The 27,496-nt window shown below is 56.0% G+C and overlaps 9 protein-coding genes across 9 annotated transcripts; 5 read left to right on the top strand and 4 right to left on the bottom strand.

Annotated features, from left to right (window-relative positions):
- Positions 1-5,600: 5,600 nt before the first annotated feature.
- CMQ_8152 (uncharacterized protein) lies at positions 5,601-5,831 on the bottom strand (the record flags this gene model as incomplete). Its single annotated transcript, XM_014315693.1, has 1 exon — positions 5,601-5,831. The coding sequence occupies one exon, from the start codon at positions 5,829-5,831 to the stop codon at positions 5,601-5,603; it is 231 nt and encodes a 76-aa protein (XP_014171168.1).
- Positions 5,832-9,214: 3,383 nt separating this feature from the next.
- Positions 9,215-11,130, top strand: CMQ_8059 (homeobox transcription factor; the record flags this gene model as incomplete). The annotated part of the gene is made up of 2 exons (XM_014315600.1): positions 9,215-9,550; positions 9,622-11,130. The coding sequence occupies 2 exons, from the start codon at positions 9,215-9,217 to the stop codon at positions 11,128-11,130; spliced, it is 1,845 nt and encodes a 614-aa protein (XP_014171075.1).
- Positions 11,131-13,409: 2,279 nt separating this feature from the next.
- Positions 13,410-14,868, bottom strand: CMQ_8281 (alpha-ketoglutarate-dependent sulfonate dioxygenase; the record flags this gene model as incomplete). The annotated part of the gene is made up of 6 exons (XM_014315822.1): positions 13,410-13,518; positions 13,594-13,620; positions 13,700-13,778; positions 13,829-13,950; positions 14,016-14,279; positions 14,342-14,868. The coding sequence occupies 6 exons, from the start codon at positions 14,866-14,868 to the stop codon at positions 13,410-13,412; spliced, it is 1,128 nt and encodes a 375-aa protein (XP_014171297.1).
- Positions 14,869-16,051: 1,183 nt separating this feature from the next.
- CMQ_8167 (allantoate permease) lies at positions 16,052-18,154 on the top strand (the record flags this gene model as incomplete). Its single annotated transcript, XM_014315708.1, has 6 exons — positions 16,052-16,504; positions 16,575-16,668; positions 16,724-16,923; positions 16,970-17,705; positions 17,757-17,833; positions 17,891-18,154. The coding sequence occupies 6 exons, from the start codon at positions 16,052-16,054 to the stop codon at positions 18,152-18,154; spliced, it is 1,824 nt and encodes a 607-aa protein (XP_014171183.1).
- A 420-nt stretch (positions 18,155-18,574) lies between these two features.
- Positions 18,575-20,149, bottom strand: CMQ_8216 (ankyrin unc44; the record flags this gene model as incomplete). Its single annotated transcript, XM_014315757.1, has 1 exon — positions 18,575-20,149. The coding sequence occupies one exon, from the start codon at positions 20,147-20,149 to the stop codon at positions 18,575-18,577; it is 1,575 nt and encodes a 524-aa protein (XP_014171232.1).
- Positions 20,150-20,407: 258 nt separating this feature from the next.
- Positions 20,408-20,997, top strand: CMQ_8230 (uncharacterized protein; the record flags this gene model as incomplete). Its single annotated transcript, XM_014315771.1, has 2 exons — positions 20,408-20,654; positions 20,780-20,997. 2 exons carry the CDS (start codon positions 20,408-20,410, stop codon positions 20,995-20,997), a joined length of 465 nt encoding a protein of 154 aa, XP_014171246.1.
- A 340-nt stretch (positions 20,998-21,337) lies between these two features.
- CMQ_8155 (glycerol-3-phosphate phosphatase) lies at positions 21,338-22,234 on the bottom strand (the record flags this gene model as incomplete). Its single annotated transcript, XM_014315696.1, has 3 exons — positions 21,338-21,849; positions 21,918-22,027; positions 22,098-22,234. 3 exons carry the CDS (start codon positions 22,232-22,234, stop codon positions 21,338-21,340), a joined length of 759 nt encoding a protein of 252 aa, XP_014171171.1.
- A 597-nt stretch (positions 22,235-22,831) lies between these two features.
- CMQ_8311 (GTP-binding protein) lies at positions 22,832-24,615 on the top strand (the record flags this gene model as incomplete). The annotated part of the gene is made up of 2 exons (XM_014315852.1): positions 22,832-22,859; positions 22,913-24,615. 2 exons carry the CDS (start codon positions 22,832-22,834, stop codon positions 24,613-24,615), a joined length of 1,731 nt encoding a protein of 576 aa, XP_014171327.1.
- A 538-nt stretch (positions 24,616-25,153) lies between these two features.
- Positions 25,154-27,095, top strand: CMQ_8260 (delta-1-pyrroline-5-carboxylate dehydrogenase; the record flags this gene model as incomplete). Its single annotated transcript, XM_014315801.1, has 3 exons — positions 25,154-25,333; positions 25,400-25,507; positions 25,581-27,095. 3 exons carry the CDS (start codon positions 25,154-25,156, stop codon positions 27,093-27,095), a joined length of 1,803 nt encoding a protein of 600 aa, XP_014171276.1.
- Positions 27,096-27,496: the final 401 nt, after the last annotated feature.

The raw sequence follows: 27,496 nt of genomic DNA, 5'->3' as shown, positions 1-27,496 counted from the left end.
TACTACATAGTATGTACGTACGAGCTGATGAAGGTACGGAGCACGCAGCAGCAGACACCCACGCCGAAAAACACCAAACACACGCTTTGCGGATGGCCAATGGATGCTCCTGCACCTTGAGACACAGCAAGGCAATGGAAGACACCAGAGGGCTTCAGAGACGGTCTCTCCCTCTCGACACACAAGGCTGTGCTAGTTGTGTCTCGGCAGGAGAGCAGCGAAGCAAGAGAGACACAAACGTCTCGGAAATGGGGAGGAATGCAGCTCCAAAAAGCACAGAGCACCCAGCGACCCGACGGCGGAAGATGGTGGCCCGGCAGCTCGTCTTGTGCCCACGGACTTCCCGCGAGAGCGGACATGGTTGGCCATTGGCACCATCTTTTTCTGTTTTTGTTTTGTTTTTGTTTTTCTTCTTTTTTTTGGTTCCTCGCGCCTCCGGCCGCCAGCTGAGTGACACGTATGACATGTGTACGGGTAAGATACATGCGCTCGTACACAGGATCGTGCAAAGACGGCGCACCCGTGATTGGCCCAGAGCCCACAGCAGCTTGGCGCCGGGCCCACGAAATTGTGCCAGCTGAGGCTGAAGAAAATACTACGGAGTATGTAAAAAGCGGTGGACACGGGAAGAATGGGTGGGAAGCAGAACGCCTTGTTGGCGCGAGGAACACCGAGGAACGGCACCCGTTACGTAAGATATTATGCATCGTACTCCGTATACCCGTTCCAATCGTGGCCATCTGCTACATTCCAAGACCACTGCACGCTTTGTATGTCTCATTTAGACGCGTTGTGGCTGCTTGTCGCCCGATGCGTTCTTGTCCTATCGAGCCCCCCCCCAGAACACTCAGGCGGATTAGGGACTGCACTGCTCTCGCTCTGCACAGAGCACGACCAGCCGCATTCGGCCTCGATAGATGAAGACTGCTCGCCCAAAAAAGCAAAGTGTGCCGGACTCGTTTCCTGTCCAGGACGTGCCCACGGCCTCCCAGAGCACACCTGCGCAGATCGTCCCAACGGTCGTGCACTTCAAGATGGTGTCACAGCCTTGGCAGTGGTCCTTGCTTTTTTACTTTATTTTTATTTTCATTTTAGCATCGGACTGTTCCTGTGCGGCTGACACAGCAATTGCTGTCAATACCTTGGCACACACCACATTGACCGGAGAGGGAGACATCAGCGCAGTTGGTGGCCCGATCATGCATATGAGGACAAATATTCGACCATATGTAGAAATGTCTCAATAGGAACACCTTCTCTTTTCTCTTTCTGGATTTTGTTGGTTTCCTCCCCCTTTGTCCTGTCCTTCTCCTTCCGGTCGTGCTCTTCATCTTGCTGGCAGTTCGTCTCGTGTCTCTCTCCGTAGCCGGTGGATGGGCTGGGCTCGCTTGCTTGTTACACTTGTCGATCAATCCCCAGAGATACCCACCCGGACACCACACGTGGCCAAGCCAGGCTCGCCTTTTCCCTAGCTACCCTGTATGTAGAGAAAAGGGCAGGCAACGTGGTGCGCTATAAAACGAACTGTGCTAGTGTGGCCATCTTGCGACCGGTTTGACTTTTGTTTTGTTCCTGTAGTCGTGGCTGTCGGTCGAACAGAAAGTATTACCTGCAGAACGAAGAACAAAAATGACCTATCTGTGGTCTCTGTGATATTACGTAATTATTTATTTGGAGTATCTTACTACGGAGTCAATGTAAGGTACGTCGTAAGATACAATACGGAGTACTGGTAAGGTACATGCATTGCCCAAGGTCCGCTAAATCAGGCGGCAGGAGCCAGCCAGGCACGAGGGGACGCATCTTCGACAGCAATTTCAATGGCTGTGTCCACGTTTTCAACCCGACGCCGAAAGAGGAAACACGCAGGCCCATAGCACACCAGGCTAACCGTATCCAGCTGGCACTCAAGCCCAGTCCCCACACTGCGACCGTTTTGCTGCTCCTCTTTTGGACGCGCCGTTTTCATAAAGGGATTCCTTTCACAAATCGTGACGAGGGCAGTTGGCTATTAGCCTCCAGCCCAACAAGCTTGTTGGTCCTGGCCGGCGCTGTGGCTGCAGTGGAAGAAAATACCGGAAGTGGTTTGCGATAACGGTGAGGGGCCGAATTAAAGCCAGCAAGAATGCGAGAAGAAGAAAGGGAAATACGACGTTGAAGATTGAGGATACGGAGTATCCCCAATCTTAGGCGCAAAGAAGGGTCAAAAAGGGGCAAAGACTAAAAGAAGGCCAACAATGCCGATGGGCCATACGAGCCGCGTACTCGGGAGGTACGAGCACATGGCATCATCACAGGGACGGATAGCGATTTTATCACTGTACGAGTACATAGTATGTAAAATATGTCTGTGTCGAGGCCTTGCGGAAATACGAAGGAGAAGGGAAGCCACGGGCGCTTAGTGCCAACACGTATCAGACAATTGCATCACAAATACTCCGTATGGAATAGTAAGATACTTCAAACATCCCACGTAGTAGGCAGAGAGCATGGCTGCAAGCAGGTTTGTTCGTATGTATCCGATACGGGCAGCGCTAAAGGAAGAGGGGAAAAGGTCAAAAGGAGCGAAAAAGAAGGTGGCCACCCTATCAGCCCAACCAACGAGAAATTCCGGTGTGGAAACGTGGAAAAAACATGGGAGATGCTAGACAATACTATGTGCATTATATGCATGGCTACTCCGTACATAAAGTACTTGTACGCATGCTGTGCTGATCGTGGGCGTAAACTCGTGTGTTTCCCCAAAGACGGCCGATGCGACGCTACGCCAACGCATACAGCTGGACGGAGTACTCCGTTCGAGTACAGCATGGAGCGTTTCTTCCCACGTGCGCATCCCTGCTAGGACTGTCTAGGAGGGTGGAGGCGTGGGTGCGCCCAAATTGCCTACTTTCCCTGCTATCTCCTTGATAAAGCCGGGTTGTGCGAATCGACCGCTGTGCGCATTCCGTTTTGCGGAACAAAAAGGGAAACAAGGCGGTCCACGGACCCTTTGGCGCAGGGGTAAGAGAACATGCCAAGCTTGCGAACATCTCCCGCGAGATAATGTACGACGTTGACGGAGTCGGAAAACAGGTACGAGTACGGAGTACTCTGTACTATGTACTGTGAGGTGGTATCCTTTTTATTTTTAACTCTCTGAAATTGGCTTTCTGGAATACGGCACTGTCCATGCCATGTTGCCTACGAGTATCTTGCCCAAAATAGACGTGCGTACAGAGTAGCATATCTGGCCTCCTCTCTCGTATGGGCGAACCCTTCGTACCCGTATGCTCTGGCCGCTGCGACTGAAAAGCAAGAATCGAGAGGGAAGCGAAGGTGCGATCGCCAAACTCATTTGCCCAACCGAGCAAGGCGCTGGTTTCGGGAACGACACTTAGCTTCTACCGGGCGACTGGGGCTGGCTGTGCACTGCAAAACTCTCTGCTGCCTCCACTCTGGCTGGTCGCCTCGTACGTCTCCTCTCCTCTTGGAGGGCCCACCCGGAGGACCTGTGCCTGTTTCCCGGCCCATAAATTTCCTCACCTCTGGCTCTCTGGCTCTCTGGCTCAGGCTCGCAGGCTTCTGGCCCGACCGCCTTCTCCCAGCAGGTCCTCCATCCGGAATGGTGGGATGCACGCCAAGACGACCACACATCCTGGCTGACAGCTGTCTCCTGCCGTCGTTACTTTGTACGGAGTAAATCTTTGCACGAAAGACTTTCTCCGGTGACAAGTATCTTACGAAGATGGGAGTCTACCACCAATTGCCCTACTTGCAAAGTAGCGAGTCTACAGTGCCCCTGGCAATCCCGAAGGCTCCGGAAACCTTCTAGAAATTCGGGGTTTCCACTTACGGCTCAAGGCCGGAGCTAGCCCGCCTAATTAGATGCGTCGGGCAATAGCGATGCCATTCGCAAGGAAATACGGAGTACGGAGTACGACGTTAGGAAATAAGAAAACGGCCTTCACCCACGTCTTATCCGTCTACTCCGTACGGCGACAGGGGAGAACGGGGCCAGCAGTCTTTCACGTCCACACTCTGTACGGAAGTAAGCATGTATACTTATTACTCCGTACCAGACGTGGCAATTGGGACGAACAGGGCGAATGGCAGATAGCCCCCATCTCCTGCAGTGCGACACTAGAGGATACACAGGTGCAGAGAGACACAGTCTGCCATGTCGCAGACAAGAAAACCCAACCTAACCGACTTGTCGGATCCAAAATGCTTACTCCGTACGAGCACGTCGTTATTATCCAGCGGCAAGAAAAGCGGACATGTCTGAGATTTGTTCCAGGCGCAGAGCTCAATCAGGATTGGGCGTGCATACGACGTCCTGTGCATCTTGATTCCTGCTGGCCCTGTTTCTCGCCCAATGCCAAGGCGCTGACGTCAGTCTGGCGCGCTATTCCGCTGAGAGTTTTGAACATTGTCCCCCGTACTACATGGTAATATCCGTGGCGAGGCGAAGGGCGACGAATAGGAGCCTTACGTTGTATAGCCTCAGAAAGAGCACTGCCGCCCGCCACTTATGGGGCCGGCTCGCATCGTTGCATTCCAGACATGTCGCAATAGCCCTGGATCTTACGGACGAGATGCTTGTCGCGCCGAGTGTTGTATTTGCTCAACATCTGTCGCAGGGCCTAGGCCGGCCGTTTCTGGCACCAAAACACCCGTCGTGAATGTGACGCACTCGTGCGCATACCAAGCACACCGTCATGGAGTCAAGCTTGGAGAGGCTGGTGGCGTCTCCTTTCTCCCCCAACTCCCAACTCATGTGCGAATCAGAGGCGGGAGTAAGCGAGATGACCCACAGTTGGTCGTCTCTCAGCGTGCTCTCTTCTTTCGGCAATAGGCCTGGCTGGTCTGCCTTCTTCTGGCAAGTGCAAGGGGGAAAAATACCTTGCATTGGCCAGATAGACTTGACGTGAGCAACTCTGGCGTCAGATCTTGCATCGGAGATTTACTGGCGGATCGTTTCCTCATCTTGGTCCACCTACGGGACTTTATTTTCCTTGACAGGAAGGACAGGCAAAAAACAAGATCACGTCTGCAAATCAAGCTTCCACTTCCAAAATAAGGCTGTCAGCTGTCGGAGATTTGTCGAAAGAGGAGCCCACGTCAGCCGCACTGTCGAACAGTCGACGTACGGAGTAAGTAGCGGGTTGTTCCTAAGCCCAGACGAGCAATGGCCCGTCCGTTCGCATGGGTATTTGGCACCACTAACAGCGCGGCCTGCTGGAGCTACGTGTACGTAAGAAAAATAGTACCGTGCATCGCGGAAAAAGGACGGAAGGACGCGGTACTTCGAGTGGCCACCGGCCATCGTGAAGTACATATTCAGATTGGGAAGAAAAGGCAGTCGATCAATTGCAGAATCGGGAAATTGGCCATTAGCAGGCGCACGGCCAGAAGACCAGAAGGCTCGAAGAGAAAGCAGGGTTAGAACCAACCAGCCAACTCGTAGGATCAGACAGCACAAGTACGTCGTACGTCGTAAGTACGTATGCAGCCTAGTACTCCGTAGGCCTAGTATGGGCACGGCGCCGCCGAAGCTCCGGGCTCCATGAAGCCCTAATCACAGACGGGCGTGTTCTTTGCTTGTTTCGGCCACGGGGCTAGCGGCCCATGAGCGCAACAAAAGGAATGCGCGCGGGAGTAGGAGTACGTTTGTGCGTCGTGGTGCGTTTGACCGTGTTTCTCCGCGGGTGGCTCCTCTTGCAGGCCGGCGCGACAGCGGAACGAGTAGCAAGAGCTCGGCTGGGCGAGAGAGTATCAATAGTGTCGGCAGCCTTCCTGCCGGATCCGGAGGCCAGGAGGAAAATCCCCCTTGCAGCAAAGGAAGACATCGTGGCGGGCAATCAATGTGGTAGGACAGCGTGCTCAGCGAGCTGTCGCGACATTCGCGATTTTGCCTCTATCAGGCGTCTGAATCCGCGCTGTCGTCAATCGTCGCGAGTCGTCGTGTTGATTGTGGGGATCCACTTGACCTAATTGGGGGATCTGGCAGCAGCTGAAAGGAAAGAAGAAAAAAAAGAAAAAGAAAAAAACACACCCCGGCGACCGAGTTGCATAGCCGTATCGCACCAACTGAGGAACATTTCTGCCGGCGTGCTGTTGGCAGGGCCCGACAGCTGCTCCGTCCGTGCAGGTGTTGGCAGCCACCAGAAGGAATATGTGTCGTTGTCAGAGTATTTGCTGTTGGCTATCGTTCCATTGACACATCATACGATGTGATGCGGAAGCAGACATCCGTTTCCATAATTAGAACCCAACAACTGAAAGAGGGAGGAAATAAGACAATAAAACGGCCACGGCTGTGCGCGCAGGCAGACACAGCCAAAGAAGGCAGCATGGCCAGGAAGCAAGCGCAACTGAGACGGGAGGGCACGCCCCAGCTTCTCTATAGGCAAGGCATCCTGACCGTATTGCATCCGCACCGTTCCGTTTCTAAACAAAGAAAGCCAGCCTCCAACGTCGGGGGCAGACCTGCCAGTATCTTATCTGAAGATACGAGCAATACGGAGTGCGGAGGGCGCTGTAATTACAACTTGCATGCAAAGGCGCACGCGCCTTCCTAAATGAACACTCGCACCTTTCGTCATTTCCCCCCATTCAAGCATCTTTTGATGGGCTTACTGTACCCGTAATTCCACCATCGCCTTGCTAAAGCCAGAGGCCTGCTTGGTAGACCGGCATTTGCCGTATCTGATTCGCCCGTGTCCGGAAATGTCCATGCGGCCTCTGCGAGCGCGCGGCTCCTCGCATTTCCGGTGTGGGCGAGGCTCCGAGCGGGGAGGGCTCTCTGACCCCGTGGGTGCGCTGTCTGTCTGGTCTGTCCGGTCTCTGGTGTGCGCTCTCCTTTCTTCAGTGTCCGTGCCCCGGGAATCACGCGCCAGCACTGCCCGCCCCATGCGCCCGGAACGAAGATTCTCGTAAGATAATAAGACGCGACAGAGCACGAGCAGAGAGTGAGGCCAACGGGGTCATGGCCTGTCCGGTGCTGCCCGGCAACCTTGGCGCAGCTTACGACGTAAGATATACCGAATTCAGAGCGCCCGGTAATTACAAAGTAGCATACGTGTGTCCTCGCACGCGTCGTTCCCGGTAGACGAGCATCTTGCATTTCCTGTACGAGGCGCTGGCCTGTCGCAACCAAGTATCAAGGCGTACGGAGTCGATCCGTGGCCACTCGGTCGTACTCGGGGTCGTTGTTTATAAATAAATCCGACAGGGAATAAAACGTGAGGATCGGCAGCGATGCTCATTACAACAACCAAAAGAAAGAAAGGGCCGGTCGCTGCATATCGGCATCTGGGCAGGAGTACCGGAAGAGACGCCGGCACTGCTATGATGAGCGAAAGAGGAATGATTGCTGAAGAAAGTCTGGAGCACGTTGTCTTGCCGGCTCAGCCCAATGCTGTGTACTACTCGTATGTATCTTACAATGTACCGCACGCTCACTGTGTCCTGCGCGCCCAGGCCTCCTCAGTGCGCTTCTCTCCTAAGCGGCCACTACGCCGTACGAAGACAAAAAGAAGTGGACCGCCACAGAAGGCCGCCAGCCAAGCAGTCCCTGTTTTCTTTTTCATCTGAACGCTGTCTTCTTGAGTGAAAAAAAAAAAAGAATCCACACCCTCCCTTGGCTAGCGCCTCTGCCTCTCAACTGCCCTCGTACTGGCTCGCTCTTGCCCTCGCCTGGGGAAGAAAAAGAGGAGCCCCATCACAGCTGGGCTGCTTCTTTCCTGCATTTTCCCTGTCCCCTCCCCCCTGGTTCCCAGTACGGAGCACGGAGTGCGATGGCCGCAGTCGCAGTCCTGGCCTTTTCCCCTCCCACGAGCACTCTACCCCCCCTACCATTACCACCCCCCGTCCACGCCCCCCCGTCACTCACCCCCCATCACTCCCCATCCTCCCCCCCGGTCGCTTTCTGCCCAGCCCACTCACACACCTTCTCGGTCGCGCCTCCAGGGCTCTCTTCAGTGCTCCTTCCCAGCTAACACGCCGCTCCCGCTCGCTCCTTCTCTCTCGACCTTGGACTCTTGCCCACCTGGCAAGCTCGAAAGGTGGAGCCAGTGGGTCGTCCAGAAAGAAAAAGAGGAGAGAGACAGCAGGTGCAGAGGACCAGCAGCAGACCAGCAGCCAAGTTCAAAACGGCCGCTCGCTGGTTCCGCTTGGACCACGGGCAGCAGCCCATTGACGTGGCTCTCGACAAGTACCTGGACGGTACATCGCCATCGCTACCAACCCAACCCAACCACCACTGGCCGGGACCTGGCTGTTGTTGTCTTCCCCCTTTCACATGCCCCCCCCCAGCAGCAGCGACAAACCCTAGTCGTTCACGCCATCCCGGCTGCCCTCCACCATGCTTATCCACTCATTCCACCACCTTCCCGTCTTCAGAATTGGATCCCACCCCAGCGTGCGAATTACCAGCACACAGCTGCTCGTGTACTCCGTACGAGTACTTGCATGCTCTGTGCTAGGACACCAACTCTCGCTTCTCCCTACATAGTAATGGCCCCTTGGCCCATCTGTCGCCTTGTTCCTCCTCTTCTTCTTCTCCTCCTCTCCTTCTTTCCCTCTTCTGTCTCGCTCGCTCTCTCTCTTGCTTGGCTGGCCTGTTTTTAAATTGATCGCAAGGCCGTATAACTCTTCGCCGGCTGCTAATCCGCTGCTCCACCTTCTTTCTTCTCACCCCCCTTTTCCTTAAGTATCTCGCTGCTCTTCCGCTTTCTTTTTTTACTCGCCCAACGGCCATCTGAGATACCCAGAACCTTGACCCCTTCCTCTGCCCTGTCTCAGCCGCTTGTTCCGTCTCGCTTTGTAGCCTTGGCCCCTCCCAAGCGCTACCTGAGCTACTCTGGTTCTGGCTAATACGGCCATCCATTCTTAAACCAAATCTCATCCACCTCCTTTCTTTCTGTCCCGTCCCTCCTCCTCTTCTCACCCCGTCCATACTCGAACACACATAACCAACCGCCTGTCTCGCACCTCTTGGCCTCGGCACTATCCCACGCAGCACCGACTTGACGTGATCTTCACATCAACCACCGGCTTGCCTGACCACATCAGGCCACCCAATCCACACCTGGGTGTGCTCATGTGCGCATACGAGGACGCCTCTCACCACGTACTTATCCCCTCGTCACCCACCGCTCGCACCTAGCTCGGCATCCCTCTCCTGTCCTCGACATACTGTTCTGGTATACGCTCGCGAAGAGCTGCGGCCATGGACTACACCACAATGATGCAGAGCGTGCCCCATATGGCGGCTGCCTACCACACAATGGCGCTCTCCGATGGCCAGCCAAGGCCAAACCAGATGTACTCGTTCGCCTACAGCAGCGATCCTCTCTATCTTGTCCCCCATCTTCCTCACCACCACGATTCTGTCGACCACTCTCAGGCGTGCATGCAGCCCTCAAAGCAGACAGAGCCAAAGCCGCGGCTGGCGAAGGACGAAGTCGATTTGCTCGAGAACGAATTCAAGAAGAACCCGAAGCCTTCTTCCCAGCGGAAGCGCGAGATTGCCGATCTTCTCAAAGTAGAGAACCCCAGAATCAACGTTTGTCTTCCTTCCCCCTGCCTCTTCGCCCGGGACTGCCCTCGAGTCTTGTAAACTAACAATCGACCCAGAACTGGTTCCAGAACCGACGTGCAAAGGCCAAGCAGATGCTGCGGAGGGAGATCGACACCAAGGCCACTGGCGATGAGTCTTCGTCCGAGACACCGTCAGACCAACAGGAAGATTGCACCGTGAGCGAATACTACAGCTCCAGTAACCACAGCCAGCCTTTGCAGGCTTCGAGCGCAGCCTTCCCGACCGTCGAGCAACAGCGGCAGCTTGCCTTTTTCACGCCCGCAACCGATGCTTCGATCACGAACAGCGCTTCGCCCTCCGTCGAGGAATACCCCTCGCCCAGGTCACTCGTCTTCCCGCCTGTCCACGACCTCTCATCATATGCCCCGACCATGAACGGCTATCTCACCTCCGACGGCTCCCCGTGCCACGAGACCATGGAGCACGAACATGCACTGCATGGCTTCGATCCGTCGACGATGGCAGCGTTCGTCCCCTTCACAAATATGGGCATGGACTCTGTCATAGCACCACAACCCGTGTCTTACCACTCTGAACTCATGGGCATGGATGGCATCCATCACTTGAGCAAGGAGTCGGTTGCCAACCTGAGCCACGAAGCACAGGCCCTGCAGCATGGCGTGCCGCCTCCGATCCAGCAACTGTCATCGCCAATCTCCTCGCACTCGCCGTCTTCTGCCGCCTCCGATCTTCGATTTAAATCTCCTCCACCACCCGCAAACATTGCCAACCGCCGCAACAAAGGCGCGCCAGCCATGTTGAACCCAACTGCCCTTCGCAATGGTCCATACGGCCCGAAGACCGGGATCGAAATGGGCAAGCGAATTGACGCCCCGACTCCAATTCGCCGCATATCATCTGCCAATGGTCTTATTAATCGAATCCAAAAACCGGCCATGGCACCTGTCCCTCGTTCCCCGCTCTACTTTGAGCGGAATAAGGACGTGTTGATGCAGTCGCTGCAGACAGCAGCAGCCGGACCGGCCTCCCTTGTTCGCTCGACAAGCAGCAACATTTCTCCCGTGACTCCACGCGAGTGTATCGCGTCATATAACCATGGTATGCTTGAGGCGAGCAGCTCGGTGTCGGAGGACGAGGCATTCTCCGTCAGCGGCTCCATGCAGCACCCCTTCTTCAGCATGGGACAGACACTGAAAACACCACCCGGCACGCCTGGGTTCAACGGAGGCCACGTTGACCGGCAAGCAAGTATGGACCCGTGGGGCTTCGTTCCTCAGGACGAGGCGCTTTTGACACCAAGTCTTGGCAGCTATGGCTCGGAAGAGTTTGCCGTGCTGTCGTCGGCCCCAGCATATGCCTTGAACAGCCAGCCACCAACGCCATCGTTCGGTCAGCAAGCTGGACACAACTACTTCCAAATGCAGTTGCAAGGAGGTGAAGGCCAAGCCGATTTCACATTTCCGGGTGAGCCAAGTATGCCACCAGGATTTTTGGCAAAGTCGTCTCCAGGTCGACCTAAAAACAAACAATTCCAGTTTACCCAAAACGTCACGCCCGACGACTTCTTCTCGATCGAAAAATGAGAGTAGGCCGCATTTTTTCGCGTTTGTATACTATCCCTTTTTTGATGACGTTCGACATAACGAGTATTTGAGAAGGCGAAGGCGTTGTTTCTGGAAAGGAAAATGTACTGTAAGATTAAAGCGTTCTTTACCAATTTCTTTTGTTCATTTCAGCCTTCGATTCACTTGCCAATTTACTGGCTCAACTTTTTGTTTTCTTTTGTTGTCCGAGCTCTGGCAAGATAGCCTTTGCAAGCGAGCGGTTGAAGACGTCCACTCACATAATGTAATGGGCAGATAGTTTTTTTTTGTTAAAAAGAAATGTGAAAGACAAACTCTTCACGATTTAGTAAACATATTGTTCACCTTGACGTGCCAGTGACGTGCTAGTGACCGGTTGCAATGCATTTTGTTGATGACCGAGGGCCTGCTCTCGATATTGATGTGTTAAGAGGGTGCCAGAATACTGGCCTATGAGAAAAGAGCAGACGGTGTCCTTTTATGTTTGTTTGCTGTCTGTAAGAAGCAAATTTGCCCGTTTGTAAGTTGCATTCAGCAAAAATGGTTGAGCTAAGGTTCCATTATGTCCTGGTAGGATTTAGAAAATGCGCCATGAAAGCCCATACTATGTATTGCCCAGGTGATCGTCCTCGAAGCTTACCTGAAGTGAATGCTGTTTGGTGGCAACGGCTCGTAAGGACCGGTCGAAAGAAGCCGTGCTTTTGGCTCATGCCTTTCGCCGTACCATTTACAGCAAGGTTCGGAAACAACGCCCCACAGCGACGTGACATTTGCCATTTGGATCGTCGCGAATCGTCTCGGTGCGGATAGGTCTGGTTACATTCGCGAGATTCGATGGCACCTGTGCTTGTTGAAGCGACACGCTGATGGAGGCTCGCTTGTGCATATTGTCACTTTGAAAGAACTCCTTTTTCAGCCTCTGCAGTCGAGTGTACGGCCAGTGCTTTTGGGTGTTGTCGGAGGTCCGGGTTGGGTAGTTTTGGAGTGGGATGTCCGCTTCGTCTTGTCGAATGGCGGTTGCTGGAGGGTGCGGACAGAAGGACCGCCAAGTTCTAGAGTTGGCTAGCTCACAGATGTCGGTCGATTGTTGACAGAATAGGATGACTTTCAGCTCCCTGGCTTGATGGCAATGCTCCCAGCAGATTGTCCGCATTCGGATTGACAGAAGCAATACCGCGGGACTTGCATGGCCGACATCAAGCCTTCATCGATTGCTTGCAGTATCATGGCGGGGCTAGGGGGAACCATGTCGAGGCAGACACGTCCTGGGCGAGAGATGGTATTCGGGCCGGGGGTGTGTTTGAGGACTGAGAAACGGCGAGGACGGAGGACGGCAGGGGCAGAGGAAAGAGAAGAGAAGGGCAAGAGTGTCCAGGGAGCGGGAGAGAGCGGGAGAGCGGGAGGGAAGGGCAAGAAATAAGACCCAGCTTTCTGTTCAGCGCGTGTGAGCCGAGCCTTTCCCTGTTCTCATCAAATCTTCCCTTGTCCGGAGTTGAGCCGATATTAGTTGAGGGAAGGAAATGAGGGCCGGGATTCTCCCCACACGACTGCTTTCTAGAAAGAAAGGAGAAATCCGAGTTTTTCGTGCACATCGCTGCTCGTAATAGTCCACTCCATGTCGATCAGCATCAATCGAGGGCGCCGGCACTGAACGGAGTAGGGCTGAGGACGGATTGGGTGATAGGGTTGCACTTCCGTCCAGGCGCCATCGTTTCAGATGGCCAGATTAAGGAGGTGTGGATAGCGTGAGACGGCCGGATTGGGGCGAGATTGGACGGCGCCGTACGGTCTGACAATCTTACCTGGTGCAGCCCGGTTCGTATGGCGACTGAAACGACATCTTGTCACATTTCCCATTCCCGGTCGAGGACAGGCGTGACGTTACTTTGTTTCTCCCCATGCCGAGGCCGCCTGCCGTCGTCTGATCTGTGGTCTTCATTTTCGGACCCCCTGCTCAGAGGTGCCGCCGATCCCTGCAAGACAGCTTACTATACATACCAACAGGCCTATCAGGACTGGGCATCTGCCGGCAAGCTCCGTAGTCGCGGAATATACCGCGCTTCCTGTTCCGTCCGCTTCTGGGTGGAAACGGCTCGACCGGTATCACATGCAGATCATACGAGGAGATGCTGCATCGCATCACATGCAATTTGCACTTATACGGGCTTCTGGGAGGGTACAGGTCGCGTAGGAACGAATGCGGATAGTTCTGGCCGCTTGGCATGTAAGATACATAGTACGGAGTACGATACGAGTCTTTCTCGTAGGCTCTCTCAACTCTATTCTTCGAGGCCTAGCGCTTCGCGACGGGACTTTGAATTGGGGTCGTAGTACGGCTTTTCACCAAGAGAGACCACCCGGTTGCCCTGACGCTTCCCGATATAATCGCTGCAAGAACGGTTAGTCCGGGCTGCCGATAAGGGGCACGTCTCATTTGCAGCGAGAGTGAAGGAAATTGCTCACTTTGTGGCAGTGTGGAAGACCGAGCGGCTGCAGCAGGGAGCAATGGTCAGCAAAATACCGTATATAAATTGTATAGGCCAGTCCTGTCGGCAGATTGGAAACATACTTGTCCCAGATGGCTACGTCGTTTTTGTTCCAGCGGAAACGGACCTGCAGGTCGTGATTCTCCGTAATGAGCTGGAGAACTGAAGGCTGTCAGTTGTGCAGCTTTCTATCTGTTCCTCAACGGACTCACAGTAGGCTTTGAGTATGTCGCTCTCGCGCTCGCTAACGCCATTGATCCAGCCGGCATCGACCTGATGACCGGCCCCGAACAGGCTCTTCCATCCTGTGACCGGATTTGTGCGGATCAGAGGACTAGCGATGTCAGAAGCAATTATAAACGGAGCAAGAGGCTGAGAAAGGGAGATAAGAGAACATACTGTTCGGCCTTGAAGTCGAGGCCATTGTTTTCAGGGGCGCCTCGGTCCTCGCTGATCAGCTCGATGCCAAAGGTGTCCTTGGCCTTGACAAAGGCGGGCTGGTGGTGGGTAGCAGTCAGGCCCTCTGTGAGCTTCTGGATCGGCGGCGAGAGGCGGTCGTACAGCTCGTAGCCCGAGGCCCAGAGTGTGTCGCCACCGACGTCCTCGGGCGGCTGGACAATTTTGAGGATGGCGTAGTCGGAGGGGATGTTCTCAAACGTGATGCTGCGAGGTCAGCATGCGGACAGCGAAGTGACAGACACACAAGGAAAGACGAGCTGGCTCACTCGGCGTGCCATCCAACGCCAGCCAGCCGCCGGGACGAGCTGCCAAAGCGATCCCGGTAGATGAGGCGGTTCTGCTCGGACGAGATGATAGAGATCTCATCGTCCAGCCGACCGTTCTCGTCGACGGCGATGCCGCGCTTGCTGTTGGAGAGCGCGTGGCGGTGCAGGCGCGACGTGGCCGGCTTACCGGTCAGCTCGCCCAGCCGTTGGCCCAGTCGCTTCTGGTCGTCGATGCCGATGTCCTGGCGCCGGAAGAAGACGACGCCGCGCTGCGACACCAGCACGGCCAGGTCGCGAATCTTGGCGTCATCGTCCAGGATGTCTGTCAGTTGCAGCGTGGGGAACTCGCGTCCGATCGCGCTGGTCACGTCAAAGTGCTCGTACTGGTCCAACTGGCCGGTGTATGCCAGCGGGCCCTCGAGCTGCGAGCTGCTGCTGCTGCTGCTCCTGATCGCACCAGAAGCCTTGCTGGCGGGGATCGGGACGACTGTCTGCTGCAGATCAACGTCTGCTGTAGGGGGAGACATGGTAGATCGAAGGAGCGGAGCAGACCTGGAGGTGGAGGATGATGACGAAATGTGACCAAGATATGGAGGCACAAATGGCGATCGTTACTGGGGACAGACGCTTCTCTTCGGGCCTCCTCCCATGGGATGCCATCTGTTCCTTTTGTATCGTCGCCTGCCGGCCGCTCGCTTAACATCCCCGCCCTAGGTGAGCTGCCTCGGCGCCGTTGTCGGCACAGTCGCTGTGAAAGCGTCTTGTCGATTTGACTGCCAGATAGGCATCTGGAACTTTGGTATCCCTCTTCGGCTGCTAGGCTGACCGAGGTTTGATGTGCTAGCCGTCGCGTCATTGGCCGGCGGTCGGTCTCCGGGAGGGTAGCGCAACCATAACGCCATCTTGCGACAGTCGTGGCTGTCGTTGACCGGATTGAAGTGGTGTGCAGAGTGCAGCGAAGACAGTAGATGAGAAGATAGTCTTTGTATTGTCGATTGGCACAGCATGACGGATGTAGCAGTCGCGATGGGGTGAAGTCGGAGGCCGTGCCTTCCGCGGTCTGGGTGGTCTAAGCGTGATCATCTGACCTTGTGGCTGTCTAGACACCGAGAGTTTGAGCCGAAGAGACAAAGCAATGGTTGTTTGCACTTCAATACATCCTACAGCAACCTTCACGTTGAAGCCCTGTTCAATCCACTCTCCCCACTGTGAAGTGATCAAACAGACGACGTCACGATCTGACGGTACGGACGTCCCACGGTTGTTTTTCCATATTCAATGCTCTCTAATTAATCGCTATCTTGCATCTTCTCTGCATCGCAGACAATCCCATGAATCAGAGTGGTCGCGTGTTATCACGACATCATCCAAGTCCACTCTTGTGGCCAATCAACTGCTTGATTGGCGCCACTGCTGAAACAAGCCATGATCACCCCCCCGATGTCGTGCTCAATCTGATCCCCACGCGTCGACAAAACGGCAGCATATCATTGACAGCTCCAATCTTCTTCAGTGACTGCATGCTTCCGTGAGCTGTTTTTAGATTGAGAGTCGCTGTCGGAAATCCCCGTCATGCGCCAGAGTGGCTTCGCTGCCACGATTGGCATAGCACGTCATCTGCCACCTTCACCCATTGCGCCTTAGCAGCACGAATTGCGTCCGAGACCCGTTGAGGGGCAGTCCCTCAGGCCCCTCCCCTCGGTGCCCATAATGGAGAGGGGCCGCCATCGGGCTGATGACGGTGGCAGCACGGCAGCTGGCATTGTTGGATCTGGATCCGGACCGGACGCCTCTTTCGCGGCAGGACGACACCAAGACCGGCACTCTGGCGAGACTGACTCTGGCGAGAGCTACGAACACGAACCTTGGCTCGAGTTGCTTCCCACCACGGACAGACACCATTCTCACCGACAGCAGCACGCCATGTCTTACAGGCCCCTCGCCTCCGATGACCCGGAGGATGCCAAGAGTTACGGCTCGGTCGACTCAGCTGAGACGAGAGGCTCGGCGACTGCAGAAAACCCCTTTTCCGACGAGGTGACTGCCTCGCACTGGCGCCAGGTATATGAGCGCAGCCAATACGAGTGCCGGCACGCTTTCGACCCCGCGCTGACCTGGTCGGCTGCTGAGGAGCGTCGGCTGGTCCGCAAGCTGGATGGGCGCGTGTGTTTGTGGGCGGTACGCGGTTTCCGGCTCCCTGTCAGTTCTTGTGTCTCACCGTCTGACCGTTCAGTGTGTTATGTTCTTTGGTCTGCAAGTCGACCGCGGAAACCTGAGCCAGGCCGTATCTGATAACATGTTGGACGATCTGGACCTGAACACGAATGGTAACAACAGCCACATTTGCAGCAAAGCTAAACTGCCTTCTTACTCATTTCTTAGATTATAACTATGGCCATGCCATATTCCTGCTCTCCTTTCTCTTGGCTGAGCTGCCATCACAGCTGGTCTCCAAGGCCCTCGGTCCGGATCGCTGGATCCCCATGCAGATGGTCACCTGGTCCCTAGTGGCCATTTCTCAGTGCGCCATCACCGGACGGAACACCTTCTTTCTAACTCGGAGTCTGCTCGGCCTGCTAGAGGTATGTGTAACTATATCTATTCTTCTACCTACTTCTAACAACTTAGGGCGGCTTCATTCCCGACCTTGTCCTGTGGCTGTCGTACTTTTACACCTCCCGAGAGCTGCCCATCCGACTGAGCTACTTCTGGACGACCCTTTCTGTCACGGGGATTGTCACGTCCATCGCAGCCTCAGGACTGCTGCGCCTTCGTGGCCTAGCCGGCTGGGAGGGTTGGCGCTGGCTCTTCCTGATAGAAGGACAGGTGACGCTGCTCGTCGGCGTGGCATCCTTCTTCATGATGCCGGCATCGGCCGTGCAGACCAAGACCTGGTTCCGGCCGCGCGGCTGGTTTACTGACCGTGAGGTGGCCATCGTCGTGAACCGCGTGCTGCGTGACGACCCATCCAAGGGCGATATGCACAACCGTGAAGCTCTGACACCGCGTCGCCTGTGGGCTGCCCTCTGCGACTACGACCTGTGGCCACTCTACGCGCTCGGCCTTGTCGCCTATATACCACAGAACCCCCCCAAGAACTACTTGACCCTCTCCTTGCGTGCCATGGGCTTCGGCACGCTCACCACCAACCTGCTGACCATCCCGGCTGACCTTGTCCATATTGCCAATCTCTTGCTGCTGACCTGTCTGTCTGAGCGTTTCAACCAGCGAGCGTTTGTCGCTATCCTGCAGCCTCTATGGACACTGCCTTGCCTCCTTGCATTGCGCTATTGGCCTGGCATCTCCGTCGACCGTTGGGGTACCTATGCTCTGCTCATAGTCCTGCTGTCGTATCCCTACTGTCGTATGTCCCCCCTACGTCCTCTAAGCTGTCTGATGTGCTGACCGATTTTAGACGCAATTCTCGTCGGTTGGTGCTCCAAAAACTCGAATAATGTCGCTACCCGCACTGTTTCGTCGGCCCTATACAACGTAAGATGCGCGGTTCATTGCAGCAGCAGTGAGGGATGACTGCTAACGGTCCTCCAGATGAGCACTCAGGCCGGTGGTATCTTTGCCTCCTATGTGTATCGCGAAGACGACAAGCGGCTATATCACCGTGGAAACTCGACATTGCTAGTAATCAACGTCTTGTCGATCCTGCTCTTTATCTCAGCCAAGTCGTACTATGTTTGGCGTAACCAGCAGAAGGAACGCATGTGGAGTACCCTCACGCCAGAACAACAGGCACACTATCGCAAGACCACAAGACTGGAAGGCAGTCGGCGGCTCGATTTTCGCTTTGCGCACTAGCCGTCGATTCTGACACGCTGCATCATACACCACCGGCATAGCGTTTCGATAGAGTACGATGTAGCATAATCTAGTATTGTACAGTGCATATAGAGCTGAGAGGAAGACTTGACCAACGCACATTTGTCTCAAGAGAGACTTCAACAGCTTTTCCGTCTGAGATTGGCGTACATTGTCTGGCTGTGCTTGTTACCTATTATTCTTCAATGCTTCGATAGCCTCGCTTATGAATGTTTCCCGAGGCAGGTATACCTTGGCAATTTTGAGAGGGGTTTGGCCAATCTCATTGAGCAGGTTCCGGTCAGCGCCTTTGGACAGTAGATACGGAATGGCCTGTATCACGCCCCACCACTGCCGACCCATAGCCAATTCATGCAGCGCCGTGGCCCGTCCTGGGTCCAGCTCGTCAAACTCCGGTGCTCAGCCCGTATGTTCGCCGCTCGCCTCGTATTCGGCATTGGTCCTGCTCTGACCATTAATGTCCACATAGCCGCTCTCTACCAGCAAGCGTACAACATCCATGTTAGGCAGCTCTCTCTGACAGGCCAGGAACAAGACCTGGTCGGCCGGTTTGCCTCGCAGTTCGTCTTTCGAGAAGAGCTCTCTCAATGTATCCGCGGGATTAGACTCGAGGATGGTGGCGATTAGATGCGCAAAGCCTAGCTTTGCGAACAGACGTAGTATCTTGCCCGCATGATACGCCTTATCGGGCGTAAGGCACAGCGGCGACGAGCGACGAAGCAGACGCTCAATGACACCGTACTCTCTACGCATTAGGAGCAGATTGACTGTACCTTCGTCGACGTACGACCCGTCGTTGTTGTAGCCAAATCGTGTAGGCAACGACTTGAGAAGTTCTGTATCATCTTGCTGATCGTGAAGGGGGAGTGGGACGCTCCTTGTATCAGAGAGCTCGGCGGCAAAGTCCCTAAAGCATCGAAGAGCATATGTCTGCGTTTGGCGATGTATGCCATCATCTGTGTCGTCTGTTATTGCCGACTCTAACTTTTGGACACACCTGCCGAGATTTTGTATGAATCGAGTTAAGGATTCAGGTTTCGCTACCGCTTGCGCTGCTTGATGGAGCATTTGCAGGATCTCATAGAGCCGGGTAGTGTCTTGGCAAGACCGTAAGCCGCCATTAGACTTTCCAAAGGTTCCTTCGTTATCTTCGCCAAACGACTTTGTATAAGCGTTGTATGCAACCTTGCCTACAACGATCCACGGTCGAAGCCGGTCGTACATGCCCGTGCCGACAATAACATTACAATTCCAGCCGAAAGGTAAGCCGAGCAGGGTCAGAAAATCCCAGTCTTGCTTGTCCGGCTTCCGATAGTCGGCCCAGAGCAGCTGCTCATCGGCGAACTCGGCGCAGGCGTCGAGAACGGTCCATCCCTGCTCGTCTTGCACGCAGACATCGGCACCTGCTGCCAGAAGCAGACAAACGGTTTCATAGCGACCAGAGCGACAGGCGTGGTGAATGGGGGAACGGCCTGTCTGGTCTCTCGCATTCAGTAGATCGGAGAGGCTGCTGTTGCCCGACAGCGACGCAGCTTCGAGCACGGCTATGAGGAGACCGGTAATGTTGCTTTGGCGTGCTCGAGCAGCCAGATGCAAAGGAATCATGCCTTCGAACGTGGTGCCGGCCGGATCAGCGCCCGCCGCCAGCAATGCCTTGACTAGGTAAGGGTACGACATTGACGCCAGATGTAGCGGCCGGACGCCGTTCGCATCCGCCGAATCGATGTTGGCAGTGTGCCGTAGAAACCATTGGGTTTGGTCTACCACGTCGGCGTCGAGCCAGATGTCGTACCATCCCATGCTGCAGAGATTGTGCAGCGGTATACGACCTGCATTGTTGGCCTGATTTACGTCGACGAGGGATGCAAGCCGATCCAGCGCTTCTGCACCGATGGCGGAGTCGGCTTTCTGGTGAAACAGCGTGTTGCCATCAGCATCCACGCCCACAGTCTGAGGGACTGTTTTCTGGGCCATTCTCGTGTAGTGGTAATGCTGAGTTCCTCAGATACACGTCGGGAATGTTAGTTTCCGAAAAAGGTAGATGATTACGTTTACCAATTGCGGCCAAGGTAATAATACACCAAGTAGATTAAAGGGTTGCTTCGTCGCTTTTGATAGCCAGTTGCAATTGAGTTCGGTTCAGCGATAAAACGTCGACGAGCATACTAATACAATTGTAGGCAATACTCCGTATTTAGTCGTACGAGTACGGAGTAAAGAGACTATCTTGGTATGTACTCCGTAATAGTGAACCTTGCTTGGGCAATCGCATGGGCCGGACGACCCGTACGAGCAGACGGTCTACTGGACCCTCCAGGACGACAGGGCCGACGCTTTTACGCCGAAATTCTCAACGCGATAGGCATTTCTAAGAACAAGATCGGCTTTGGCCTGTACACGGATGTGGATTCGTGCTCGGGCTCGGAGAATTGCTGGAACACGGGCTACCGGACGTCACCAATCCTGAGGCGCTGGCCCAGTCTGGTCTAGACAACAGCAAGGCGCTGGTACTAGCCTTTGTCTCTGCCATCCTCTTCTTCGTGCCCATCACCGGCGAGCTCGTCGGGGCCGTGGCTTAGGTGAGTGATATTGTGGCCAATATAGACGTGCTCGACGCCGCCGGCAACGCCACCATGGACGTCTACACCGTCGTCGATGACCCGGCTAACGCGCCGCTCGCCATTGTCGATCTGATCATGGCGCCGCTGGCTTTGGCCGACGTGGCGATCGTGGCCAGGGCTGCCGAGCTGAGGCGCGGCATGTCGGCGAAAGACTTGGCCAAGAGCAAGGTGACCAAGGGAACAGGCAAGTGTACTGCTTAAGCGGCTGCTACGCGTTGCTTAAAGGGTGCGTAGGTTGTAAGCCTAGTAAGATAAGACCATATAGATGGAGATTCAAAAAAAAGAAATCAGTACAAGTTTCCTCGTTGTTAGGCGTACGTAATTGTGTATAGGAAAATCTAGGAACCATGTAGAAACAGTAGGAATGGTCGGTTTTAGGAACGTGTAGTAGCTGTTCTACTTTCTCCATGTCCCGAACCACAAAAAGCAGTCGAGACAGCCTTATAACTGTCCGTCCCTCGTTCTGGGTCTCTATTCTATGATTTACTAGGAGCGAGATCTCTGTTTCTGCTTGCTACGACAAATATGTAGTTGTGCAAAACTAGGCATTGGGCAGCACTAGCGTGTTGGAAAACTCCAACGTAGTGGAGGTCTTTCCTCCGGCCGCAGCTTGCTGCTCGACCACCCGGACGGAGGTGAGGTCTTTGACAATCCAATCGGGGCCGGCTGCAGCGACCTGTTCGGCCGTATGGCTGGTGACAAGGCCGAGCACTTTGCAGCCGGCCGCCTTGCCGGCTCTGATACCGGCGGGGCTGTCCTCGAGCACGAGCACAGATTCGGCCACGGCCGTGAGCTGGAGCGCCTCTAGGCCCAGCTGGTAGCAGGCTGGGTTGGGCTTCCCATCGGCCACGGACTCGGCCGTGATCAGGTGCTCGGGCGTGGGCAGACCTAGGCGGGCCAGCCAGCCCGTCACCAGCGGCTGCGAGCCCGACGTGACAATGGCCCACGGGCGGTCCAGGCGGCCTAGCTCGTCGATCAGCGCGCGGGCTCCCGGAATTTCGACAGCGTCCTCGCCATACAGCTTCGGAAGGCGGCCCTCCATCGCGCAGATATCTGGTAACGGCGTCAGAACAGGAGAGAATCGCAGAAAAAAAGCACATGGCCCCACAGCCGGCACTCACACTCCCAGTTCGCCTTTTCCGGGGCGAGAATCTTGAGCATGTCAATGCTTCGGCGGCCGTGTGACGTCTCCAGAATGACTTCTGGATCTACGCCAATCTCCTTGCCAACACTGAGGAGAACCAAACCGAAGTCAGCCTGCCTGCAACACTGCCCTCCAAATCCAGCATCCACCAACTCACGTGTACCAGTGCTTGACCACGGCCGCGGTAGAGTCGATGATTGTGCCGTCCATGTCAAACAGGAATCCACTGAAAGGAATGCGCACGGAGGGACCGGAATATGCCTCTTCTGTGGCTGACTTTTCTGCTGCTGCCATGTTGACGATGCTGACTAATCAAGGGATGTTCTGCCGAGAGAACGACACATTCGGAAAATAATCTCCCAAGATGACTGGGAGTCACGGTTTTATAACTCAGGAGAGCGAAGAGAAACGTAAATGTTTGGCGGAGTGGGCAGAACTGAAGAGCGGCCGAACCAGCGGAGTGACCAGATTAGGAATAGTCCCATTTTGGCTAGCATGTGTTTGCTGGCAGTGAGCAGACTTGGTGCCCTAGCTGGTCTGGAAGCAGTCAGTGAATATCACTAGGAAAGACTAAGAAAGGAACCGTGGCAGAGTTACTCATCGTCCTGTCAGTCTTCAGGAAAAGAGCTGCAATGTTACTGGACATGGGTGGCTGTATGAGCATCGGGATATTGTAATACCGTTCCGAGAACCGGTCATCTGACGTCTCCCCACCGTCACTATCGATAAGATTTTGCTGCTAAACTTATGGGGCTGGAGGGGAAAGCGGTGAAGTTTTTCTGTAACTTTTTTTGCAGAAAAAAATTATGGTCTACGGACGGCCTGCTCTTCTGCCGTGGTATTGAGAAGCTGGAAGACAACAGGTGAATCACACGTCCGTCTGCAGTCAAAATGGCCGGAACTATCAACAAGCCAAAAAGTGAGTTGCTCTTTAGCCACCCATGCATGACAGTCCGCTGACTGAGAACGCAGAGCCCACGTCGAAGCGGCAGCCGGTGCGACTCCGGCACAGAATCGAAAAGGCGTCGTTGGCAAAGCAGAGGAAGCAGAGAAAGCTGGCAAAGTCGAACCCGGAATGGCGATCGAAGCTCAAGAAGGACCCGGGCATTCCCAACCTGTTTCCGTACAAGGAGAAGCTGCTGCACCAGATCGAAGAGACGCGGCTGCGGAAACAGGAGGAGGCAAAGCGGCGACGGGAGCTGGCCAAGTCTGGTGTGGTCGGCAGCGAAGCAGCAGTGACGGGGGCCGGTGACGATGACATGTCGGATGGCGAGGGCAGCGTGGACGGCATGGAGGTGGAGGACGGCGACGTGGACGAGGGCGATGTGGACGAGTCGAATCCGATGGCGGCGCTGCTGGCGAGCGCACGGGCAGCAGCACGGGACTACAACGAGAGGATCCAGGACGTGGACGACTGGGATGCGATGGACGGCGAGGACGACTCGGAGAACGACAGGGAGGGCGGCGTGGGACCGGACGATCACGTGATTGACGTACCAGGAGCAGCGACGTCGCGCAAAGCCTACGACAAGGTGTTCAAGCAGGTGGTAGAGCAGGCGGACGTGGTGCTGTACGTGCTGGACGCACGAGATCCTGAGGGGACGCGGTCGCGCGACGTGGAGCGGGCAGTGCTGGCAGCGGGGACAGAGTCGGGCAAGCGACTGATCCTGGTGCTGAACAAGGCAGACCTGGTGCCACCGGCTGTGCTGAAGGCATGGCTGACGCATCTGCGGGGCTCCTTCCCTACGCTGCCTCTGCGGGCATCGGGAGCAGCAGCGAACGCGCACACGTTCCACCACCGCGACCTGACGGTGCAGAGCACGAGCGGCGCGCTCTTCCGGGCGCTCAAGGCGTATGCGACCAGCCGGAACTTGAAGCGGGCGGTGTCGGTGGGCGTGATCGGCTACCCGAACGTGGGCAAGTCGTCAGTGATCAACGCGTTGCTGTCGCGACTGAGCGGCAATCACGGCAACCACAGCGGCCGGGCAGCCTGTCCAGCGGGCGCCGAGGCGGGCGTCACGACGGCGATCCGGTCGGTCAAGATCGACAGCAAGCTAACGCTGTTGGATTCGCCCGGTATTGTGTTCCCGTCGGCGGCCAACACGGCCGGCAGCAACAGCACGACCGGGCCCAAGACGGCGGCCGACGTGCACGCCAGCCTGATCTTGCTGAACGCGGTGCCACCGAAGCTGATTGAGGATCCGGTGCCGGCCGTGTCGCTGCTGCTGAAGCGGCTCTCGGCGTCGGCGGACCGGCTGAAGAACCTGGCCGACGTGTACGACCTGCCGGCACTGATGCCTGGCGGCCCCGACGGCAGCGACATCACGACCGACTTTCTGGTGCAGGTGGCGCGCAAGCGTGGCCGTCTGGGCCGTGGTGGCGTGCCCAACATCCATGCGGCTGCCATGACGGTCATCACCGACTGGCGCGACGGCCGCATCCAGGGCTGGGTCGATGCTCCGAGACCGGGCCTGGCCCAGACGGTTACAACGGCCGAGACTGGCCGAATTGCTGCCAAGACGGCCAAGACGGCTGCTGCTGCTGCTTCTGCCGCAGCTGAGACGCCAGTCATGGCGGACCAGAAGCAGATTGTGACCGAGTGGGCCAAGGAGTTCAAGCTGGACGGCCTGTGGGGCGACGAGGAGACCGGAGAGGCCGATGCGATGGCCGAGTAAGGCACTGGAAGCGATGGAAAAAGAAGCAGCCAATGATAGTCGACCATCGGGCCGTGGCCAGCCGCTGTCCATTTTAGCTTCATCGTTTGTTAGTTTGTCGTCTCGCCGTTTGGGTTTGGGGGCGGCTCATCGGCTCTTGGCTTGTCCGCTGGCGTTCTGCAGTTCGATTTTAGAGAATCTTTTGTTTGTCGCATGCATGCCGTTGCTTCTTGACTTTTCATTTCGGTTCAGCGCTCACAAAGCAGTGCGCAGCGATTACTCTGGTACGCCAACCAGAGAAAGTACGGAACGCAATCGATTACCCCACCATGGGTCCCCACTCGGTTGTTTGAGCCGCGACAAAGCGACGTAGGTCCAATTGCCTGCGTCGAGCTCTACCAACGTATTGAGTGAGGGGTGCGAAGATCGGAGGGAGCTCCTTCCTCCAGTTCTAATATATATTCCTTACTTTAGCTGAACAACATTCGACCCGAATTCTCTCGTTCGCATCGCCCCTCAAAGACCGAGATCCCACTCCAGTCTGCTGTCTCCATCCAACATGGCATCTCGGCAGATCAGCTTTGCAGCCAGCCTGCGGCTGCTCAACTCGGGCCTTCGGCGGACACAGAAACAGCTGAACAGCCAGCTTTCTAGACAGCAACCATGGACATCACGGCAGCAGATTCGCATGTCCAGCTTGGCTGCATTCAAGCCGCCCGCCGTGCTGAACGAGCCCAACGTCCGTGGTCTTGTCGATAAGCAATGTAACTGCAATTGAGGGCAAATAACTGACGAGGGACAACAGCACATCTATGCCAAGGGCTCAGCAGAACGGGCCGGCATCACAGCGGCCATTGAGAACCTGCAGGTCAAGCTGCCACTTCAGATTCCGCTCGTTATCGGAGGAAAAGAGGTAGGAGGAGTGAAAACATGCACATACATACATACACACATACACACAACCGATACTGACTCCGCGCCTACAGATCCGGACATCATCAGTCGGGAAGCAAGCCAATCCCTCGGATCACAAGTCGACTGTGGCCACATACTCACAAGCAAGCCCGGCAGACGTGCGGGCAGCCATCGAGTCGGCGGTGGCAGCACAGGCCGATTGGGCAGCAACGCCGTTTGCAGAGAGGGCCGCCGTCTTCCTCAAGGCGGCAGACCTGATCGCGAACAAGTACCGGTACGACCTGATGGCGGCGACGATGCTGGGCCAGGGCAAGAACGTGTGGCAAGCCGAGATCGACGCGGCAGCAGAGCTGGTGGACTTTCTGCGCTTCTCTGTGCACCACGCCGAGCAGCTGTACGCACAGCAACCGGTGCACAACTCACCGGGCGTGTGGAACCGCACCGAGTACCGCCCGCTCGAGGGCTTCGTGTACGCAGTCAGTCCATTCAACTTCACGGCTATTGCCGGCAACCTGACGGGCGCACCGGCGCTGCTGGGCAACGTGGTGGTGTGGAAGCCGTCCGACTTTGCGGTGGCGTCCAACTGGGTGCTCTACAACATCTTCCTCGAGGCCGGCCTGCCGCCCAACGTGATCCAGTTTGTGCCGGGGCCAGCGGCCGAGGTGACGCGCGAGGTGCTGAGCCACCCGGCCTTTGCGGCCCTGCACTACACCGGCAGCACGGCCGTGTTCCGGCAGCTCTGGGGCAAGATTGGCGAGGCCATGGCGGCCGGCAAGTACGCTGCGTACCCGCGGGTCATCGGCGAGACGGGCGGCAAGAACTTCCATCTGGTGCACCGGTCGGCCGACGTGGCGAACGCAGCCGTGCAGACGGTGCGCGGTGCCTTTGAGTTCCAGGGCCAGAAGTGCAGCGCCACGTCGCGGCTGTACGCGCCGCGGTCAATCTGGCCACAGCTGCGTGACCGCATCGTCACCGAGGTGGCAGCCCTGCGCCAGGGCGCGCCGTCCGACCACAGCAACTTTGTCGGCCCGGTGATCCATGCGGACGCCTTCCAGCGGCTGACGAGCGTGATCGATGCCGCGCGCAACGACCCCGAGCTGACGCTGCTGGCCGGCGGCGCATACGACGGCAGCAAGGGCTACTTTGTGCAGCCGACGGTGTACGAGACGAGCAACCCAGCACACCCGCTGCTGTCGCGCGAGCTGTTTGGGCCGGTGCTGGTGACACATGTCTACGAGGATGGCGAGGGCAAGCAGAAGGAGGAGCAGGACGCCGCCTTTGCTGCGGCCTGCGACCTCGTCAGCACGACGTCCGAGTACGGCCTGACGGGCTCTGTGTTTGCGGCTGACCGGGCTGCTGTGCGCGTGGCTGAAGAGCGGCTGCGCAATGCAGCCGGCAACTTTTACATCAACTGCAAGAGCACGGGCGCTGTCGTGGGCCAGCAGCCGTTTGGCGGCAGCCGTGCTAGCGGGACCAACGACAAGGCCGGCAGTGCCACGCTGCTGAACCGGTTTGTCAGCGTGCGCAGCATCAAGGAGGAGTTTGGATCGACGACGACGGTAGCATATCCGAGTAACGAGGTATGAGGGGGTGGATCTGGGGGAGTGGGATTGTGAAGTACGAGTACTCCGTACGGAGTGCGATTTGAGACGAGTCGAGATCTGGGCGGGTATTTGATTCAACAAAGACAGACGAATACGATACGGAGTACTCTGTACGGAGTACGAGACACATTATTCCACTGTACGAAATACATGGATGCTCTCGTTCTTGTGCAGATCATCAACGTTAGCCCACGTGCTCTTGCTGGACCAGACTGTCCGTCCACTGGCTCCGGTTGGCCAATGGTGTGCTGCTCTTTGCATGTGACGACAGGAGTGGTCGGCAGCGACGGGCGCATGTGCTGTCGCATTGTCATTGTCGCATTGCCCAATTTCGCAATGTTGCCATTCCGCAATGCCGCATTTGCATCTTGGATTATGTCATC

This window comes from Grosmannia clavigera (assembly GCF_000143105.1).
Source record: "Grosmannia clavigera kw1407 unplaced genomic scaffold GCSC_161, whole genome shotgun sequence".
NCBI classification, from domain to species: Eukaryota; Fungi; Ascomycota; class Sordariomycetes; order Ophiostomatales; family Ophiostomataceae; genus Leptographium; species Leptographium clavigerum.
This window is presented reverse-complemented; position numbering and strand designations above follow the sequence as displayed.